This window comes from Molothrus aeneus, chromosome 3 (genome assembly GCF_037042795.1).
Source record: "Molothrus aeneus isolate 106 chromosome 3, BPBGC_Maene_1.0, whole genome shotgun sequence".
Lineage (NCBI taxonomy): Eukaryota > Metazoa > Chordata > Aves > Passeriformes > Icteridae > Molothrus > Molothrus aeneus.
Window position 1 is genome coordinate 2,203,818 of NC_089648.1, and position 20,819 is coordinate 2,224,636.

General features: G+C 44.0%; 1 protein-coding gene across 3 annotated transcripts; it reads left to right on the forward strand.

Moving 5' to 3' along the window:
• Window positions 1-1,844: 1,844 nt before the first annotated feature.
• FERMT1 (FERM domain containing kindlin 1) lies at window positions 1,845-20,534 on the forward strand. 3 transcript variants are annotated; one of them, XM_066547731.1, is made up of 16 exons: window positions 1,906-1,942; window positions 4,269-4,400; window positions 4,899-5,072; window positions 6,529-6,762; window positions 8,186-8,332; window positions 8,859-9,072; window positions 9,508-9,610; window positions 10,786-10,893; window positions 11,732-11,863; window positions 12,003-12,052; window positions 14,119-14,243; window positions 15,273-15,379; window positions 15,959-16,180; window positions 16,846-16,970; window positions 18,641-18,782; window positions 19,877-20,534. In XM_066547731.1, exons 3-16 carry the CDS (start codon window positions 4,922-4,924, stop codon window positions 20,048-20,050), a joined length of 2,034 nt encoding a protein of 677 aa, XP_066403828.1. In that variant the 5' UTR covers window positions 1,906-1,942; window positions 4,269-4,400; window positions 4,899-4,921; the 3' UTR covers window positions 20,051-20,534. The 3 variants fall into 3 exon arrangements, with proteins under 3 accessions (XP_066403827.1, XP_066403828.1, XP_066403829.1); XM_066547730.1 differs by lacking the exon at window positions 4,269-4,400 and having other exon boundaries at window positions 1,845-1,942; XM_066547732.1 differs by lacking the exon at window positions 1,906-1,942 and having other exon boundaries at window positions 4,257-4,400.
• The last annotated feature ends 285 nt before the right edge of the window (window positions 20,535-20,819 follow it).

Consider the following 20,819-nt stretch of genomic DNA (forward strand, 5'->3'; position numbering starts at 1 on the left):
CCCATTCAGCCTTAGCTGAGTAACCCCAAGAATAAATTAACACTGCCTATATCCAGTAAACCTCATTCCTGACCAAAGGAAGCTTTGAGCATATAAACTGTAAAGAAGCTGCAAATGGAGGTTTCATTTCCCATCCTTCTCCATGGGAACTCTGGAAGAGAACAGTTATTCCTCAATTACAGTTTCCCCCACTCACCTCTCAAAGGATGAGATTATTACAAGTCTCCAAATCTGGTTTCCTCAGCCTCCTGAAAGATGACTGAAAATGAAAATGCTGCCTCCAAAACACTCCCTAATTTGCAGCTCCTCAGATGTATACCATCACTGCCTCAGATGCTGGAGATATGATCAGTGTTGACTGAAAACCCACCTATTTCCTTGCAACTCTTTATGTTAGATTCACAGAGAACTTACCCCAGCCTCCTTGTCTTCTGGCTTTTTCCACATCTTTTTTTCTTCATCCAGCAAGTGCATTTCCTCTCCAAGGGATCTGGCAGATAGGAGACAGAGGTTTTTTCAGCAGTCCCAGAGCAGTTCAGGTGGAACATGACCCCAGCCCTCCTGGCACAGTAGGACTAGGCTGACATCAAACTCTACAGCCTCTTCTCTCGAGTCAGCTGTTCACAGGTAACTGGGAAGGGAAATAGTACTTACACTTAGAAGAGGTCAGGACTGGGACCAGCCTGGAGATAAAAGTCAATGTTTATTGACTGGCCTGGCAACCATCTTCCCTTTTATTGATTATCTCCCAAGCACCATTTTTTTTCCAATTTGATCAAGAGCTTGTGATCTTGCTTTATTTGTTTAGAGAACAAAACCCAAGAATGTGTTTCTGAGCTGAGCAGCAGGCTTGGTTGTTCACCAACCAATTCACACCTGAATTTTATATTACCCCATAGTCCATACAAAATTATTTGCTCATCTGCAGAGGCACCTTTATTTAAATAATAATAAGCAGGTAGTTTACCAAACTGTCCTACAAAGATCTAAAAAGCCACTGAGTCAAGCCAGTGCCAAGGAGCAGCAAAAGCAGAGTTACTCCCCATGACCTCAAGGATAAACTACCCCTCAGCCTAAGCTTAAGTAGAATGCCTGAAATTGGCCCCAGCTGGGTCTGGCAGGGGTGATTAAAGGTCTCTGTGTGCCCTCAGGTGACAGAAGGCTCTGGAAGTCTTCATGAGCTCTCTAGTGCCTGTCTCCAAGGATGTCTGATATGACAAGTGCATGCATAGACAGTCTAAAGAGATGAGCATGATCAGGGAGCAAGCCTAGGGGAGCAAATATCCTGTGATATTATCTGTGGTTTGACAACTTCACAACTTCATAGTTCTCATAAGAGTAACCATTTGCTGCCCATGATGTGGGTGCCCTTTATACCTCTGCAGTCTTTTTCCGGGGTATGAGTTTAATCTGAAAGATTTTTTTCCTTTATTATCTCTGTTTCTCTTTTCTGTCATTGATATGTTTTTTCCCTTTACATCATCACTGTACCACCGTGTATAAGGCAAGAAAGACTTTTTGTGGAAATCTGCCTCATGGAGAAGCTTTTGCCCCTTTCCTGTCGGTTCAATCCACTTTTACACTGTGCCTCTTCTAGCACATCCTCACCTCACAAACACACCTTTCTGTTCTTTGCCATTGCACCCTCGGAACTGGTTTTCTCCGGTAGCCTCAAACCTGTAAAAGCAACCCCAGGAGCTGCTCGGTGGCCTGGGGCCATGGGTGAGGTGCTGTCTCTGGGCAGCGAGCGAGCGGGTGACCCTGAGCACCGCTGGGGCGGGCAGCGCTCCGAGCCGCCTTCTCCCACCGCTGGCGGGCGGGCAGAGGGAAGGAGAAGGAAGGAAGGGCCGCCTCCCCCCGCTCCTCCCTTGCCGCCTTTCAGAGGCCAGGTGGCGGCGAAGGGCGCGGGAGGAGAGGGGAGCGCTGCCGGCGGGGACGGCAGGTGAGGAGCGCGGGGCGCCCGTGGGGAGCGCGGGGCGATGCCAGAGCGAGCCCGGCACGGGCGGGCGGTGCGCGCTGCCCGCGGCACCTGCGGCGGGCGGGAGTGCCCGAGAGCCGGGGTTGCTGCTTTACAGCCCTGCCGCGGGGCCGCCCGGCACTTCACTTCCTCAAAGTGCGAGTGGCGCTGCCGAGGGTGCTGCGGGCCGGGCCCCCCGGCACCTCCGAGCTGCGCCAGGCACCGCCAGCCCGAGAGAGACTTCGGGACCCCTCTTGACCTTAACCCCGCGTCGGTAGCACCTGGCTCCAGCATGATTCCCATCTTTCTCCATTGAAGTTTGGGGCTGTGAGGGCTAAAATCTGCGGAGAGCTCGATCTGTAGAGCCACTGGTGCTTTTCGATAGCTGCGCTGGCCACGGTGCGCCACAGAAATCCCGAGTGGAGGCAGCAGTAGCCTGAGGACACGTTTCTGGCCTGTTTGATCCACCCGTGCCAGGCCTTGCAAGCTCCCACGTGAAGCCCGGGAGCCGGGGCACGTTCCCGAGCAGATCCAGGCTTGACCTGAAGGCTGTAAGATGTGGAGCCCTGACGGTTTGGGTTTGGTTGGGGTTTAATATTGAGGGGTTCGTTGTCCTCGTCGCTTTGCTTGCCCCGTTTTCAAGACCAGGCTTTGTTTGTGCTGCGTACTCCGGTAGATTTACAAGTGTTTGTGTTGCCTTATCTTCAAAATGAAACCTCCTGGCTGGAAGAGGAAGTGGGGAGGTAAAGAGCGGCTGTAGGGAATGATGGAGTGCCAGGATTAGTGCACTGAGGCCATGCTTTTCCAAGCCGGTGAAAGAAAGGGTTTCGCCCACCCCTTGGGCTGCTCATTTTCACCCGTGCCAGCACAGGCATTTGTGTGCAGAATTAGATTGGGAAGTGAAACCTTATTTATAGACGCCCAAAAAAATCCAGATCAGTTCCTAAGTGTTTTCGCTGGCCCAAGAGGGCAGATGAGACTGCTGCTTTTCTGTAACAATATTGGTTTATAGTGGAACAAGGGTGGGCAAAAGTAGAGTTCATCTGCCAGACTGCACCCCTGTGCTCCTGAAATAAAATCCCATAGCTCTCATCCTTTGGCCATGGATTACTTTTGAAGTTGTTTATTGATGCTTAGGAGCGCGACTAGGGGCATTTTGATTTTTCTATAGTCAGGACTTTTGCTTTGCTATCAATACATTGCAAGGACTGCTATGCTGTGTACCTTATACTGTACTCATGCTGAAAGCCTCCCCTGCCTGGGAGACCAGCTTGGGAGCTGGGCCTTGGATGCTTTAGGAGGGCCAGAGCCCTTCCCCTCCACAGGTACCCCCTGGTCTAGTGCATAGCTCAGCTCATAAATCCACGTGGCACAGGGCAGCACAAATTCAAAATCCTTTATCCCAGAGGCAGGAAAGGCAGAGTTCCCAGTGTCCAATACAATGCCTTTATTTACCAAGGCAAGCCAAGCAAACTTCTTGGATAAGTACCAACCCTTGTTGGTTTAGTAACTGTTTAGTGTAAAGGTGTAGGCTGGCACATGTAAGAACCAGTTAAAAACAGGGCCTGCTCCATAGTGTGGCTTGGCCTCTTGGACTCACACAGTTATGAAGCTGCAGCTCTCTGACTTCGGGCTCTCATGTGTGTCTGTAATTTTGGAACTTCAGGGTGGACTCCCAGCCCCATCCCAGTGAAACTCACTGGTAAGGTGATTTCCCTCTAAAATGATGGCTTTGAGCTGGTCAGATTATTCATTTGTAATGTCATTTGCTCAAGAGGAAATCCATCTAATCTTTAACACATACACTTTCATTGCCTTTATGTTTGGAATCACTTTCCTTGTTAGTCGATTTTGTCATTACCACCTCATCTCTGTTATCCCTTTGATGATAAATTTTGTATCAGTGGCATTGACATCAGGTTTTAAATTACTATGCACTCGTTTTTAAGAAGATCTACAACAGTCTGTAACGTTGTTACATCCTTTCTGGCTTAGTTATTTTCTATGTTGAAAGCAGTCTGAGTAGAGCCCCTTCAGCAAGAGTCTGTGACCTGGGGTCTCGTGTGTTGTTGAAAGTTTGCAATAAATGGAATTCATCCATTTTAGTGCCTATGCCTCAGCTGCAAAGGCCTTTTTCAGGACGGAGAGCTGTCTCACTGATTAAATATCACAAATCCTGCCTGCAGCATCAGTTACCTTATACCTACAAGCTCTTTCTTCAGCAGAACCCAGCAGATGATAACCAAAGCTTCTACTTGGAGCGTCTCCTCTAGTTTGGCTTGGCATGATTACTGTTCACCTGTCCTGGCAGGAGCCTGGTGGGATCTCAGACAATTCACCCTGCTGAGAAGGACACGTGCCTACATCCCTGTGCAAGTCAGCAGGAACTGCAGATCTGTGCCTGGATAATGCTGGCAGAGAGCCACTAAAGTTGTCTCCCCTTGTATGTACCCAAATAGGTAAAACTACTCTCTGGATTTGGTCCCATGGGAGCAAGCTGGCAGAACTGCAAAAGTAAACTTGGATTTGCAGTAAAAATTAGAGCCCTAAGTGTACAAGTTAACAAAATGCCCTTGTTCACTGGACAGATTGCCAAAGCAGATCCCACACCTGTAGGCTTTACAGTGTCCAGGCTGGTAGATTAGCATTGGGTGGTGGGCAAACCCAGCTAAAACTGAGCTATATCTACCCAAATGGAGGCATCTGGGTTGGGGGCGTGGCAAAATCAGAATGAAACCAAAAAATCCCACATTCCTATCTTGCAAGAGCAATTGCAGGAGCAGAGTCTAGTTCAGGGGTAACAAGATAACACTTCTGAAGTTCCATCCAAGGCTGCTGTGAAGTCCTGGCAGCATGGAATGATGTTGAGACTGTAGAGAAATGCATTTGTTTCAGAGTGGAGGAAAAACATCCTGTTTGTTTGGTTGGTTTGCTTTTGCAGAGCTTACACAGACCTTTCCCAAGATGGTTTCCTCAACTGAATATGGGTCGCACACCTGGGACCTCTTGCTGACAGTTGATCATCAACATGAAGGTGTAGAAAAGGAAATTCCACTACAGGTCACAGGGGACCTTCATGTTGGAGGACTGATGCTGAAATTAGTAGAAAAAATCAGTGAGTAAAGACCTGTTTCATTTACAGTGTTGCTAATAATATGCACATCTTTCCCTCTCTGAAGAAATGCTTCTGTGTGTTTTGAAATGGTCCTGCCTTACTTCAGTGTCACAGCACAGTGTATGAAGCTTTTTTTGTGGTCAGAAAACCAGAAACCCCTCCCTGTGTTTCACCCTCCGTGTTACCAAAGTGCCAACCAAATTTTGGGGCTGCCTTTCAGTTAGACAAAGATAATTAAACCAGGCTAATGACTCAAGGATGGAAGGTGTGTGGTTTGGGGAGAGGTAGGTGATGCTCTATTTATCCACCCGAGGCTGTCAGACAGGACCAGTTGTTAAAAGGCACTTCAGGAGTTCCTGTCTCCTGTGCTGTTGTGGCGTTCTAACCTAAGTCTGAGGCATGTTGTCCATTGCATGGATACAGTAGGGAAGAGCTGGGAAAAGCCAAGACTAACCAAGTCAAAGTTAGGAAGTGAAAAGTAAAATCCCCTGTGTGCAGGGGAGCACAGGAAGAGAATCTGACATCAGTTCTGTCACCCCCTCTGCACACTTAGAGACACGGTTCAGCCGGAAACTGATGGTAGCCAGAGTTTCCACTGAGTCAGAAGAAAAAATACTCCACAGTATTTTTTTAAATACTCAGCTGGTGTGAAAAGCTTTATGTATTAATACTTAAAGCAAATCTGTAACTGACTTGTGTCAGCAGCTCTCTTGAGACACAGCTCTTACCAGGGGACTCTGAAATAGGACAGGGCTCTGCTGTGTTATGGACATGCTGAGGAACAGCCTCTGCCTCATGGAGCTGATAAGGAACAAGGATTGGTGCAAAGACTGAAACAGCTTGGCCAAGATCACACAGAAGCTTTACCTGCTACTGCATATTGACATCTGGGAAGTTATTTAATCTTGGAATTCCCATGGAATTAAGAGCAGCAATACTTTTATCTCTTTCCTTGTGCATGGGCTGCTACTCAGCTGTGTGTCACCAAGACTTCCATGGACTGGAAGCTGGTTCTTAACGCTGAGATGAGCTGCTCAGTGCTGCTGCCAGGAGGCTGTGGAAGAGCTTGTGCCCATCTGGGTGACAGGAGATTTTGTAGGAGGATTTTTAGCTTGCACTGACAAGTTCTGAGCTGGAAACCTTTGTGGTTAGTCCTTATCCCAGCACAATCCCAGCAGCATTGCACCATATGTAGCACCAGAATCAGGAGCTGTTCTTTCCCCGTGGATATCCACAGACTAAGGCAGTGCCACAGTCGGCACCTAGGTTAGATCTTCAGGGAAAACAAAGTTGGGTCCCAGTGACTGCCACAAGAATTCAGCAAACAGGATCTAGGTTGGGACCTGTAGCTGCTGCTTTAATCTAAAATATCTGTGTTTGCAGAGACCTGTTTCCAAACTAAGTGTTTGGTATATTTGCTCCATAGTTTGTTAGTAACCATTTTGTATTTTCCCAGAAATAGCACAAGATTGGTCGGACTATGCTTTTTGGTGGGAACAAAAAAAATGTTGGCTTCTGAAAACCCACTGGACACTGGATAAATGCGGGGTGCAGGCAGATGCCAAGCTGATCTTTACTACTCAGCACAAAATGCTGCGGCTTCGCTTGCCAAACATGAAGACTGTGAGACTGAAAGTCAGCTTCTCTTCCATGGTGTTCAGAGCTGTCAGTGACATCTGCAAAATGCTCAGTAAGTAAAGATAAATCTCCTCTGGCAACTAAACTGGAGCATTTATTGGTGACTTTGTTTTGATGTGAAGTCCTTCCTCACAAAACTGTTTATCTCAAAGAGAAATTTGAGACAGGTTTTTGTGGTTTCAGTATGCAGCACATGTCAGTGGTTCTTTGTGATAATTGATGCAAGCACTGTCAGCAATGTGTCCCACGAGCTGCAGGAGTACTGGGTAATCAAAGCTGGCAGTTTTCTAGGAATCTTTGTCCTCCTGGAGCAGGACTTGGTCCTGATTATTCTGTGCCAGTGACTAAGAGCATAAGATTGTCCTACACCAGTCTTCACCACAGGCAATTTTACTGGTGCCAACTGATTTATCACCTATTCTCACTAACAATATGCTATCCAACTCTGCCTGTATGTGTTCACTTCAGATGTAGCATGCTTTAAATGTTCAAGACTTCTGTATGCCCAGATCTGTTCAGGTCAGGGCACATCTAAGAACCCCAGCCCAGCCCATGAATGTCTCACAGCACTGAGTCCCCCACTCTTCCCAAAAATGGAGCATTTCCAAGTAGAGGGTTTGGAGCATGCCAGACATGTGCCTGTGACCAATGGGAATCAGTTGAGTCTACAAGCAGTCTTCAAAATCCCTTTGATTTAGGGCAAAAATAGGGATTAAATTCTTCATCTTAATTTAGATCTTCAAAGCTTAGGCCATTAACACACTCATCTTCAGAAGGTATTTACTGCCTCATATTGATCCACTTTCAATTTCATCTCCTAGCAGTAGATTGTGAAAGGTGCAATGTCTTTATTATACCTAACAACTCTGATATAATGATGCCATAATTGTCCAACTGGCATTTGGCCAAATTAAATATTTCTACATTTTCCCTCCAGGTTGAGTCAGTACAGAAACACCATAACTTTGAATGAGTGAATATTGTCAAAAATGCCTTTGCTTACCCCAGGGTAAAAGTGTTTTTCAGAAATGAAGTGCCAGGTTTGTGACTGGAAATACCTGTCTGGATTAGTAGTGCATTAGAGAACAGTGAGAACCAAGATAGAATCTTGTATGAGAAATGCACTGAATAATAAAAGGCATGAACCTCAATTACAATGGTTCTTGCTTATTCATAATTTAGATATTTCACAGAGGTTATTACGACTGCAGAGCTGTTAGGGAGAAAGAGCTTTTTCCTGGCATTCAAAAATGCAGTTACACTTCCCACAAAAGGAGATTTAAATCTTGTCCAAACTCACAGCCCAAAGTCTTTGGCCTTATTATAGAATTAGTGGATTTTCCACAGCTTCTACTTTCAACCTGCTAAAAAGAAAGTCTAGATTGCAACATGAAGCTTCCTGAAATGCTGTTACCAACCATGGGTGCTCTTTTGGATGTAATCATCTTGCTTCACTTCCCGAACTGCCTTTGTAGACATCAGGCGGCCAGAAGAACTCTCTTTGTTGAAGCAATCAGAAGGCACACTCAAAAAGAAAAAGAAAAAAGACAAGAACAGCAAAGAACCAGCTACAGAAGATATCTTAAACCTGTGCAACTCTCCAGTGAGTTCTGGATTACCAGGTAATGAAAAATCAATATGATTTTATTGTTCTGACTGGAAGTCAAAAGGAGGAAGGAATTCTTTGTTACACAAAGGAGGCCAGTTTCATGTAGGATGGTCTTGAAATCAGTGGCTTCAGGAAGTCTCCAATATGTCAGTGTTTCCCTGTTGTCCCTAGAAATGTGTTCATTTCCATTGATATGAGAAAGGCCACTCTAGAAAACAGGTGTTGGCCCTGCACACAGGATGTGCTGCTGCCCTTTGAAAAAGAGGGACAACACTTAAAATATTCATGAAATTTGGCAACCTGCAAGGAAAATGAGGAATAAAGGCTTGAAAGCATGTGTTTCCTGTGTCCAACACAACTGAGATCTCACAGAGCAACAAAGAGCATTTCTGTCCCTGAGGTCACTCACCTGTGAAAGGACAAGGCCAGCTGGAAACAGCAGAGATAGGAGACTGTCTTGAAAGAAAAGGGGTTTTGTGATGGGAAGTAGTGGACAGGACCATTTTTCATGGCAGTAACATGATGCTCTCAACTTGCAGCCAATCCAGGTTTATACAGTAAGACCATGACACCCATTTATGATCCTGTCAGTGGCTCACCAGCCTCTTCCACCATGACTTGGTTCAGTGATGGTTCCACGGCTGAGCAGAGCTGCAGCATCCTGGCCCTCAGCCATCCCACCTGCTCCCCAGAGATGCTGGCAGAGATGTACCAGCCACGGACTTTGGCTGACAAAGCCAAGCTCAATGCAGGGTAAGGTGCCTCTCTGAGACCCTTTGGGTTTAAAATGAGGAGTGATGTCATTGTGCAGGCTCTGGGCTCAAGTCTCTTGTTAGATGAGGGTAAATTCAGGTGAGCACAGTGGGCACAGCTAAAGGACAGTTTGGGTGGCAAACTCCAAAGGCTTTAAGTAGACAGTGGAAAAAGATGTGGATAAGTTCAATAATTTTGCATTGAAAAGAGGTGACTGAGCTTTGCACAAGTAAACATTGCTTATTGTATATACACAGAAAATGGAAGTTGGAAGTCTATATGAATGCTCCCCCTTCTTGAGTTACATGAATTTCCCCTGGATTTAGAGGAATTAGAGCTGTTTGTTCCCACTTTTGTTTCACAATAGCACTGGAGCTGTGCAGGTGTGATGGTTTCTCCTGTACAGATGGATCTGTGGGTTGTTTTCTTCCACAGCTGGCTGGATTCATCTCGATCACTTATGGAACAAGATGTTCAGGAGGAAGATCAACTTCTTCTACGCTTTAAATATTACACTTTCTTTGATTTGAATCCCAAAGTAAGATCTTTGTTTTTATTGCTATTCATTGTTGGCCTGCTTTCATGTCAAGGAGCTATACAGCAATATAGAATATATATAGCTCCATGTAGAATTTTAGCTAGGATTTGTAACAAGCCCTTCAGAGAGATCAAATTCAGCTTCCCTCCCTCAGCTACGGCTGCACTTTTACCCTCTGGACCCTGAATTGCTGTTCCCCACATGAAATGAGATCTTAAATTTAAAGATGGGGTATGAAGAGCACCAGAAACAGTATCCTTATTTCCAGAGTGGCTGCTTTACTTTCTGCATCTCTTTTAATAGGAAAAATTAAAGGGAAGACTAGACTAGCAGTATCCTAAGTGATGTAGGGAGTCCTGGTTTTGAAATTTGGCTTTAAAATTACATTAATATTGCACTGTCCTCATTGAAATTCACAGCTTTTCTGGGCTGAAGCCCTCAGAAGAAATCAGGTCACTTTCCAGTTTATTTGGCATGTTTTTGGGTGAAATGGCACCCCCACTAAAATCCAAGTACATGTCTCAACTTCAGCAGCCCAAACATTTCTCTTCTCTGCCCCAGCCAGCCCTGGAGCCATAGGATGAAATGCCCAAAAGAGTTTCAGGTAACCAAACCATGTCTCACCTCTGCTGGGAGAGGTCACGCTCCAAGGTTTACCCTCCCATCAGATACATTTCAGCAGCTCTGGGCCTTGAACATTTCTGTGAGTCACTTCAGCTTATTAACCAAGTAGATAATAAGGAATAATCACTTTCCAAAAACCAGAGAGTGAATGAAAGCAGATCTGGCAAATCTCAAGCCAGTGCAAAGACAGACAGAACCAGAAGTGAAAAAGTCAAGAGAGGAAGAAAAGAAGTGAGGAACAAGGGAGTTTTTCAGGTCATATTTGAGTCAGCTGTGTCACGTGAGTGTGGTTTCACATCTTGGTTACCCCAGTCCACGGCTTCCTTCAAAAGGGGATGTTGGGCCTCACCTTCTGCCTCAGCCACGGGCTCCTGGCTGGTTTTGTGCAGGCTCAGGCAGCCGTGGGACCAGGCAGACAATCACAGGAGCTGGTGCAAGGCAAGGAGGGAGCAGAGGAAGGAAGCCATCACAAAGCAGAGTGGCTCAGGCAGCGTGGGTCAGCCAGCCCTGGCCCCGAGGCTGCGCCTAAGCCCCGTTTGCTGTTCCCGCAGTACGACGCCGTGCGCATCAACCAGATCTACGAGCAGGCGCGCTGGGCCATCCTGCTGGAGGAGATCGACTGCACCGAGGAGGAGATGCTCATCTTTGCAGCACTGCAGGCACGTACCCGAGCCCAGGGGCAAAACCTGCTCCTCCAACAGGCAGGCACAGGTTAGGACAAGGCTAGGACACAGCCCAGGAGCTCTGCTTGGACTGGGGGTCTGCTCTTGGGGTGAGAAACACTCAGCAGCATCCATCAGCTACAGCAACTGAATTCAGCAGCAGCACTAACAACCATTAGTCACACAATTATGGAAACAGTTACTAACATTATCTGCACCCAGAATGTAACTGTGATACCACTATTAGTATGAAGTGTGGCTTCCCATACCAGCTACCTTCCCTTCATCTCTTCTTCCTGAAAATTCCTGTAATTCACCATGTGTACACCATGTGAACATTTCCCAACAGCCAGGAAAATCTGAAGATAGGGACACTATGGAGTACTTGGGAATTTAACATGACTGAGCATGGCTTAGTCTCTGACCATAGGTAAAAAAGCACAAACTTGCTTAATAATAAATTCCTTCCTTCTAAATGTAAACAGAGCTGCCAAGAATTCACAGCCTGTCACTGCAGAGCACCAGAGCATTTTGCTTCCCAGTTTCCACCTTGTATGGATGGCAGGAGTAGGGATCCAAACGTAGCAGCCTCCCAGAGCAGGGGCAATTATTCAGCAAAGGAATACAAACACTGATCATTAAAACAGGAAACCATTATCAGCCATTGCACAGGAGCCACAGTGGACATGGCTGTTTCCTTGGGAAACCCCCTGGTTCCTGCAGAACTTCACACAGTTCTCCAAGACCCAGGAGACCCAATGATCTGTTTTCAAACACTGTGATTGTGTGCTGATAATTGATGCATTGACTATTGGATGCTGATGTTTTATTTTAGTACCATGTAAGCAAGTTATCACTATCATCAGAGACACAAGACTCCACCTGTGAATCAGAAGTGGATGAAGTAGAAGCTGCCCTTTCCAATCTGGAAGTGACATTGGAAGGTGGAAATAAAAGCAACTTTTTGGTATGTCCTTTGGGACCCCAGAATTTCTTTTGCTGTGCCAAATCTGTTGACTTGCATGAGCCTTCCTGTTCTTGATTTTTTTTTACAGTTTATTACAAAGTGCATTGTACTAAAATTATTCCTAATTATTCCTGATTAGGAGGACATCACAGACATCCCGAAACTTGCTGATAATCTCAAGCTAGTTAGGTGAGTTGTTAAAATTAACAATAAAACATACAAAACCAAAAGTTTAACCTTACAAGAGATCTCTTGAGTTTTTCATTCTAATCTTAACAGTACATCTGACAGTTATAAATTGACAAATACCCCAGATAGGTCTAACCAGCCTAGTATTCTCTTCCAATCTTTCTCTTCCTGCTTCTGGCAGTGTTGCTTGGCAAAATCTCTCCCACTCCTGGGATGCTGGGTAGCTGTATCTGTACTTATTAAACACCCTGCTGTCTGTATTTCCTTGTGCTCATCAGTCATCATCTCTAAACAAAAGAGTTTAAATTCTATTTTCAATCATATTTACTTTTTCTTTTTTTTTTGCCAGTAAGAAACCAGAAGAAACTTGCAGTTCTCCCTGAGAAGAATTTCTGAAAGTAACCCCAGGGAATGTATTTTTTAAACAAAAGGAACATCCAAATTACCCCTTTCTTACTGAACATGGAGTCTGCTTTTTCTAATATCAAAATGAGTTTCTGTGACCCCATTGTAGTCTCTTGTTTTATGGGTGATTTAATGACTGTAGAGACCTCAAGTCTGTAATGCCTTTTATCACAAAACAGTCTTTGTGTTTTATAGAGATAAAGTGTTCTGTTGTACAAGTATTTATCAGATTCATCCGTTGACAGATGGTATTTTTAATCTAGGAACTGAAAACTGCACCTGAAAAATTTTAACTGTTGTTAACTGCTAACAATTGTTAATTATTAATTTCCAATTTGGAATTTTATTTGACATTCTTATTATGAAGGTGGCTTAAGGTGAAAGGGAATTAAGGCTTTTAACAATGGTTTATTCATTTTTCCCCAGCAGTAGAACAGTTTGCTTTTATAAGCATTCAGCAGTTATTTATCATCATGAAACAGTTCCTATGTAAATTATAAAGCCTAAGGCATTGTAGAATCCAGGTAGGGTGTAAAACTTTTCTTTAAACAGCAACACTTTGTGGCTGTAATTATTTGATTAATTGTAAACCTGGATGCAAAGCTGTGCACGTCCCACTGCTTACCGTTCCTATGGTGAACTTTTATTTCTATTTATTCACAGTATGCACCACAGTAAATGCTACTTTCACATGGAGACAGTATTGTGGAGAATTGCAACTTTTTTTCAAAAACAACAAGAAAAAGCTTCCTAAAAAGTTTTCAGCAACTTTTTCAGGGATATGAAAATAATTGTATCTCTTTAAAAAAAATTATAGTCCCTTATTTTTTGAAGAATGTTGCTGTATTGGAAAACTAAAAACCAAATTATTTGGTAGTTTTGAAAATCCAAGGTTTTTAATTAAAACATTAAAATTGCCATTTTCTAGGAAGGATTCTAAATTAGGGTTTTTATAGAGGGTCTGAGGGTATATATAGTACATCACTATTTTCCAGCTAGTTCTATACTTTTTGAACCATCCTCTTAGATTTAAAGGGAAACTCTGGATTTTTTTTTTCTTTTTTCTTCTTTTTCACTTCATTGATGACCTTTGTCACTAGCTATGAAGTATTTCTCCATTCAAATTTTCTCAAATGCTAACACCTCTGGTTTTCTCTCCTGGAGGGCTACAAAGCTTCTGTAAACTTAGTGAAGAAATAGAATGTTGTTGTGTTAGATATGATTCAGATTAAACCAGAAAAGCTGATCTCTGCTTCCTTACAATGAATATGAGTTGGTTTTATGGATGCAGATATTCAAGATAAGGCCCTATGAAAAGCTGATGCAAATTCATGTTAATAAATCAGGAGTTACATTTGTGTTATTGAGTTCATGGGAAAGATTAGTCTGTTAGAAGGGAATGGCTTTGATTAGGAATGGAGGAAATAAATGAGAAAAAATCACAGATGGGATTCAGCTAAAATCTGGAGTAAAAACCACGTCCATACCTGGGATAACCTGGACTGGATCCAGGCATTTCCCACCCCCTCAGTGACACAGAGGTGTCATACCCAACCAAAGCCATGGGTATGGCCTTGAATTTCAGAGGCTCTGCAGTATTTGTGAGGGTTAGCAATTTTATGTGTTGAAATAAACAAAGGGGATTTCTTTTTTTCTGCTAGGCCCAAGAAACTGGCACTCAAAGCTATCAAGACATATTGGTTTGTCTTCAGAGACACTTCAATATCTTATTTTAAAAACAAGGAATCTGCACAGGGAGAACCTATTGAGAAACTAAACCTGAAAGGTAGGATTTCTCCTTTCTTTGATTTTTCTTTTGCATCTGTGAACTGAATAAAACAAATCCCTGCTAGAGTCAGGAAGGCAAGCACAGCAGCATTTGTCTGGGAGCTTTTTCAATTCCTGAGACTCCTAAGCAGGGAGATTGCACCTGCAGAAGAGGCTTACACAGAAAGGATTCAATAGTTTGACCCAAGCTGGGATTATCAGAGCCTGATTTGTAAAATCCCCTGTACTGCTGAATTCTTCAAGCTGAGTCAGGTAGGGAATGTGGCTTGTGGGATGCTTTACTTCCAAATACTTCTCTCTGCATTAGAGGGAGTGTTCCCCTGTGTCCTTGGCAAACACACAGTGGCAGCAGAGGATTAGGGATGGTGCCATGGGCAGGAATGCCAGAGGCTGCCCCTGCATTCTGCTGTGCAGGGACAGCTCCAGAGCCTTCCCTGGGCCTTGTTTGTGTGTGCCTGGGGATTCCCATGGCTACAGGCAGCTGCTGGAGGAGGAGCCCTGGCTGTGCACACAGACACAGCACCTCCATCTAGCTCTGTTCCATCAGCATCAGGGAACCAGCGATGGCCAGTACCCATCCCAGAAGAAGCCTTTGAAATACAAGATCGACTTCTATGAACAAACGGCTCTGCATCCCAACGTGCTTATCCTCAGTAGGTCAGAGAATGCCTGGAAAAACAGCCAGGGTGGCTGGAACCTCACCAAGCAGCCCCTCCCAGCAGTTCCTCTCCATTTCGAGTGCTGAGCCTTTCCTAAGATCAGGCTGAGGTTTTGGGAGCAATCCCATCCTTTCCCTTCCACGTGGGCTCACGTGCTCCCCGAGCTCAGAGCATTCATCACCCTGGCAAGGCAGACCAGGCAGTGAATGGAACAAAACCTTTCATTAGGGCCTAAGCTTCAAAGTCTTGGCCCTTAGTCTCAAAGAAAAACAACCACAAAGTACTGTTCCTTAGTGTTAAAGCAGTAATTAAAGTTACTGATATAGCAATGAAATAAATTAATTTCCTTCTGATTCCCTGTGATCTAGGATGTGAAGTTGTACCAGATGTAAATGTTGCAGCAAAGAAGTTTGGAATCAAATTACTAATTCCTGTTGCGGACGGCATGAATGAAGTATATTTAAGATGTGATAATGTGAGTAATAAGACAAGAGAAAATTTGAATTCAAGATTTATGGTAGATTGTCCTGCTCCAGAATTTGTATAGAAAAATGAGGATGCTGCAGAGAGTTTATTGTCTAAATCTTTAGAAAATTTAAGAATGATGTTGTGACCTAACAAATACATAAATTTTAAATACACAATAAGGACAGTAAGTCATCTTGTGCTTACCACCAGTTGCCAAGTAAAGCTGTTAGGAAAAAAGCCAGAACAAACTATGAAAAAAAAAAAAAAAGAAAAGAAAAAAAGTTAGAGTATTTTGTTTCAATGTTGTCAGTGAATTGAGGTTTGGATTTCTTTTTCTTTATTAGAACTCTCCCCATTCAGATGAGGAGAGCGTGATAAGGATCTTACATTAATTTTCAGTTTATTGAAACGTATCAGATCGAATTGTGTAAAAAGTGTTCAGTAGGTGAAAACCAGTCATGCTATAAAATTTCCAAGAGAATCTATTTCAAGGTACTGGATTTCTTAGAAAATTTAAAACCCAGGGGTAGCTGGAACCAGTCCAGTCAGGAAGGAAGAACAGAACAAACCATTGCCTTTGTTTCAGGAGGATCAGTACGCTCGGTGGATGGCTGCTTGTGTTTTGGCCTCCAAGGGCAGAACGATGGCCGACAGCTCCTACCAGCCCGAGGTCCAGAAGATCCTTTCCTTCCTGCAGATGAAGAACTGGACCATGTGTTCCCAGGCTGCCTCTGAGCCAGAGAATGTAGATATGAAACCCGAATGCTTCGTCTCTCCACGCTACACCAAAAAATTCAAGGCCAAGCAGGTATCCTGAGTGTGGCTGGGCGGGGGCCATCCAGGGGTTGCTTTGGGCTGAGGCTGGATCAAAGCAGCATTTGGAAGCCATGCAGTACAACTCCCTGCAGCAGTCCTTTGTCCCTTTACAAGAGGCCTTTTCTTCAAACTGAACACAGGGACAGGTGTTCTGGCACCTCCTCCAGGCACCTCTCCTACATCCATGCCCTGGCTTAAGTCGCCCAGGATGTTCTGCTCCTGATAACACTGTTCCTGAAAGTCTCTTCAGAGTAACAAAGGAACCATTTTAAGGACTGCAAGCCACTGTTTCCATCTGAATCAAGCAGGGTCCTTGGGTCCTCTTGCCCTTCAAGTCTTTCCTTGCTCTCCACCTAATTCCTTGTCCTGCTTTTGCTGTGCAAGAGCTCAGCCTGCCTGTCCTGAGGAGGGTCCCCAGAGCAGTGTATGGAGCCAGGGCAGTGCCTCACAAACCCAGACCTGAGACCTTGCTGTCCATTCTGCCCTTTGCACTTGGGATGTGTCCCCAGGTGCCCTCTGTGCTGCATCTGCACAAACAGTGACAACAAAGCTTTGAACACAGCACCAGACCTCATGATTTCTGATTTAGTGAAAGCAAGAGGATTTTTGTTCTCCAGTCAGGCTGAAAACTTTTTCTCTTCCTGTGTTTTTTCCCAGCTGACTGCCCGAATTCTGGAAGCCCACCAAAATGTGTCCCAGATGTCCCTGGTGGAGGCCAAGCTGCGTTTTATCCAAGCCTGGCAGTCCCTGCCTGAGTTTGGTTTATCCTACTACATTGTAAGGTAATTGCACTCTCACTCACATCAAGCTGCCATAACAAGCTCATGCTCAGTGATTTACAGGAAGTTCTTTGACACCCTGTTCCAAGAACAATTTCTATTTTTCCCCCACAGACTTCTTTTAATTTTAGTGATTTCCATACAGCTGTTTTTGCTATAGGAGTAGCACCCAGTATCTCCATTCCTGGAGTAGACTCTGCATCACATCTGCCTTGGTACAGACCTCTTGGGTTCAGCCTGAAGTAACTTCTCACTAGCTTTAAACCCTTAGTGTCATAAACTCTCCAAAATGTATAAAATGCATGTCTAATTGGTGTGCTGAGGTTTGCAGGATGTGTTCACTCTGACCCTTGTTCATTGCAATATGATAAAATGCTAATTTCTTTTGTATTTCATTAAGAGAACAGCAAATTATCCCTTTTTAAGGCTAATCTGGAAGAGCAGTGAGCACAAGAAAGGTCCAATTATGTTCACAGCAGCTTCCTTGGACACAGCAGAGGTCTGACCTGCAGCCTTTTCTTTTGACAAAACCCCAAAAAGCTGAAAATTACTGACACAACCATACTTGGAAGCACCTTCCTTAATCTATGTTTAACACCCCTTCCAGGGCTGGCTAGGAATCATCTGGGGTACAAATTGATCTGCACTATTGAACTGTGACTTCCCAAAATCCAGTAGCCTCATGTGAACTGTGAGATGATGCTGGTCCTTGGATGTCCCAGGTCCCAGACTGTGCCTGGCAGTCACTTGAGAGAGCACTGCTTGTTTGGAGCCAAAATTCTCCCTGAATTCCCTGCCCAAAAATAGCCCTGGTCCTGTTGAATTTACTGCCACAGGTACAGACTTTTTGCCCCATCTATCACCATTAATCCTGTTAAAGGCACAAACAAACCCAACACCTAAACTGCATTTTGTAGTGGTGAATTGCTGCAAACTGCTGGGCAGTATCTCAGTGGGGCATTAAGCAAAGCACAATTGTGTCACAAATTGTCTCCCTGAGGTCCAGCTGCATCCAAAGAGAGAAGGTTCACAAACAGGATCAGAAATACTGAAAGTACTCACAGCAGGCAGAGATTTCTTCCAGCTTTCAGCATGAAGGTAGAGGAAGGCTGTTTCTTTAGTAGAGTAATCTGTTCCTAGCTATTCCCAACTCAAAAAATTTTGTCGCCCAAAGATTTTGATGTTTTGAATTTATTTTTCATCACTAATCAGATGAAAGTTGAGATGTTAAAATGCCTCAGTAATTTTGTAATATGATATACTCCAAAACATGTATATATCAGTTGTTTTGATTGTATAATATAACTAGAGGAACATGTTTCAACATTAGAGAAATGAAGCAACAAAAATTATTGTTGGCATTTTTTCCAGTAAAAATATAATCCAGTTCATGCATTTGGGAAGAACAGTATTTTTTAGCAGGAAAGAATGAAATGGAAAGATTTCAGCCAGATCTACCTTCCTTATTTTCCATCTTATGCCATGGCTCACCAGCCTGCACTTTTGCTTTATAACAAATCCTGTTCTAAAGATGAGTCCAAGCTCTCCTCAATTCCAGGCTGTTGTGACTTTTCCCATGTTTTTTGCACTTCCAGAGGAGAGCAGCTGAAATGTTTCTCTAGCCAGAAATCATTGCAAAGCAGATCTGCTCAGAGGCTTTGGGTTCTTTTCAGGTTTAAAGGAAGCAAGAAGGATGATGTGCTTGGGGTGTCCTACAACAGGCTGATACGGATAGATATGGCCACAGGAGATCCCATCACAACGTGGAGGTTCTCCAACATGAAGCAGTGGAATGTGAACTGGGAAATCCGCCAGGTAAACCTGGAACAGCTTTGCCTTCAGCCCTTGCATTTCACACACTCAAGGAAGCTTTCAGAAAATATTTTCAAACCTCACTGAAAAGATTTTGAACGTGTTGTGACATGTTAGTAAATGAGCTGTCTGCAGTTTTCCTTAGTGGAGTCTGTAGTCAAAAATCAGAAACTAAAAGATAACCAGTTTTAAAGGTTCCTACCAAGCTTGTTCTTGACAAGTTGTCCTTGATTTTGATGGGATGAAATAGAGACTCCCAGGTGAATTCCAACGTGTTGTGTTTACTGCTCCGTCAGTAAAAATCTCATTTTAACTCTCACACATCGTCCTCTACATGGTGGTGGTTCAGTGTCTATTGCAGACTGAGGATATAGGAGCCCAGTTTGTCTTTCAAATCCCAAACTGAGATTGCAAGGCCTGCAACTCTGTGTCCGTGTGTGGCCCATTATTTGGGGCTTCAAAGCTTGAATCCAGCTCTATAAATTGTAGATTTCTGGGGTGGAACTGATGCAAATTGAAGCAGCCTGGAAACTGTTCCCACTTATGGAGCTTTGCAGTAACCAGGAGAGATCAGATACACTCTTTACTGCTCTCCTGCAGTACTCCCTGCACTTGGAACCCTGGGCCAGGTTGCTGGTTTTACATGAAATCCCTCTCAAAAAAGGCAGAATCCACAGTGATAAACTAAGCTCTGTTAGCTGCATTTTAGAGCTAATGGCAGCTGGAAACCAAAACCGGAACCCCAAAGGCAATTTAAGGTCAGCACAAAGCAAAATGGACAGATTAAACATTACTCATTAGACAAAGAGTCAGGGGTGCCATTCCTGCTCTTCCCAGTGTGAACTTCATATCCCATTGGGAAAAAGCTTAAAGATTTTCTTGCCTGCCTGAGGCAAAGTATTTCAAAGCAAAAGTATTTCACCACAAGAGGGCCCTGCTGTAGCAGCAAATCCAAAACCAAGCAGCCAAACACCCCGAGCATAACCCAGAACTCTTGGTTAGCAGGGGCAGGCAGTGCTTTACCACAGTGTTTGGGATCCAGCTGTGTTCTCACACTTCTCTTTCTTCCCTGATTTTGCCACATCTCTTGTCCTTAGGTTGCCATCGAGTTTGACCAGAATGTGTCCATTGCTTTCACGTGCCTGAGTGCAGACTGCAAAATCATCCATGAGTATATTGGGGGCTACATCTTCTTGTCAACACGTTCCAAGGACCATAATGAAACGCTGGATGAGGAACTCTTCCACAAATTAACTGGAGGTCAGGAATGAGATGGAGTAAGCTCTCTTCCCACTGCCTGCTTCTTCTTATAGCTAAGACTATCAGAGATTAAACAAAAATATCTCTGATTGTTAATTGCTGGCTACTAATTGGTGTATGTGTCAGTCTTGTACTATGACTGAGATGTTTACAGTTTTTGTAAAATACTGAAGTCTGTTTTGTTAAGTACTTAAGGTCACTGGATGCAGTATGGCAACTCCATCATCAATACTTGAGAAAATTGGATCATCTTTGCTTTCCTTTTGTACAGCCCAATGTTTTTAAACAAACTAGCCACTGGACAGTTTTTTAACCTAAGAGTTTTAATTGCAGCAATCTGTTTAGGTATCCAGAACAAGTAACTTGAGGATATGGTACAGTGAATTTTCTTCTCTGTTACAACCAGGCAACTTCCATTGTTAAACTGGTAATTATTAAAGAGCCCAGCATTTATCAGAACTAAGGCTGAATAAATATGTTTTTTAAAGCTCCACAGTTTGTCTAACATTTACCCTGAGAACACAAAACATTCCAAAGTCCTGCAGACGAAGCTATTGAAACTCCTCTAGTGGTTACTCAGTTGCTCAAAAATGTAGAACCTATGTCCACCTTCATCCACTGAAGTGGTTTCCTGAAAGCCAGAGAAGCTACAGAGCATTCATCTTGGCAACACTGGATCCAAAAGGTTCATCTTTCTTTTGAGGAACATTGTTAGTTACCTGGTTGAAACGTGTACTTTAGGAACTATCAAAACTATTAAAAAGGCCTCTGAGTGTGTTT

Coding starts and splice junctions, on each gene's coding strand:
- FERMT1 (XM_066547730.1), top strand. CDS start 4,922: ATGGTTTCCTCAACTGAATATGGGTCGCACACCTGGGACCTCTTGCTG. Junction 11,864..12,002: donor GAAATAAAAGCAACTTTTTG/GTATGTCCTTTG, acceptor ATTCCTGATTAG/GAGGACATCACAGACATCCC. Junction 16,971..18,640: donor TTATCCTACTACATTGTAAG/GTAATTGCACTC, acceptor GGTTCTTTTCAG/GTTTAAAGGAAGCAAGAAGG.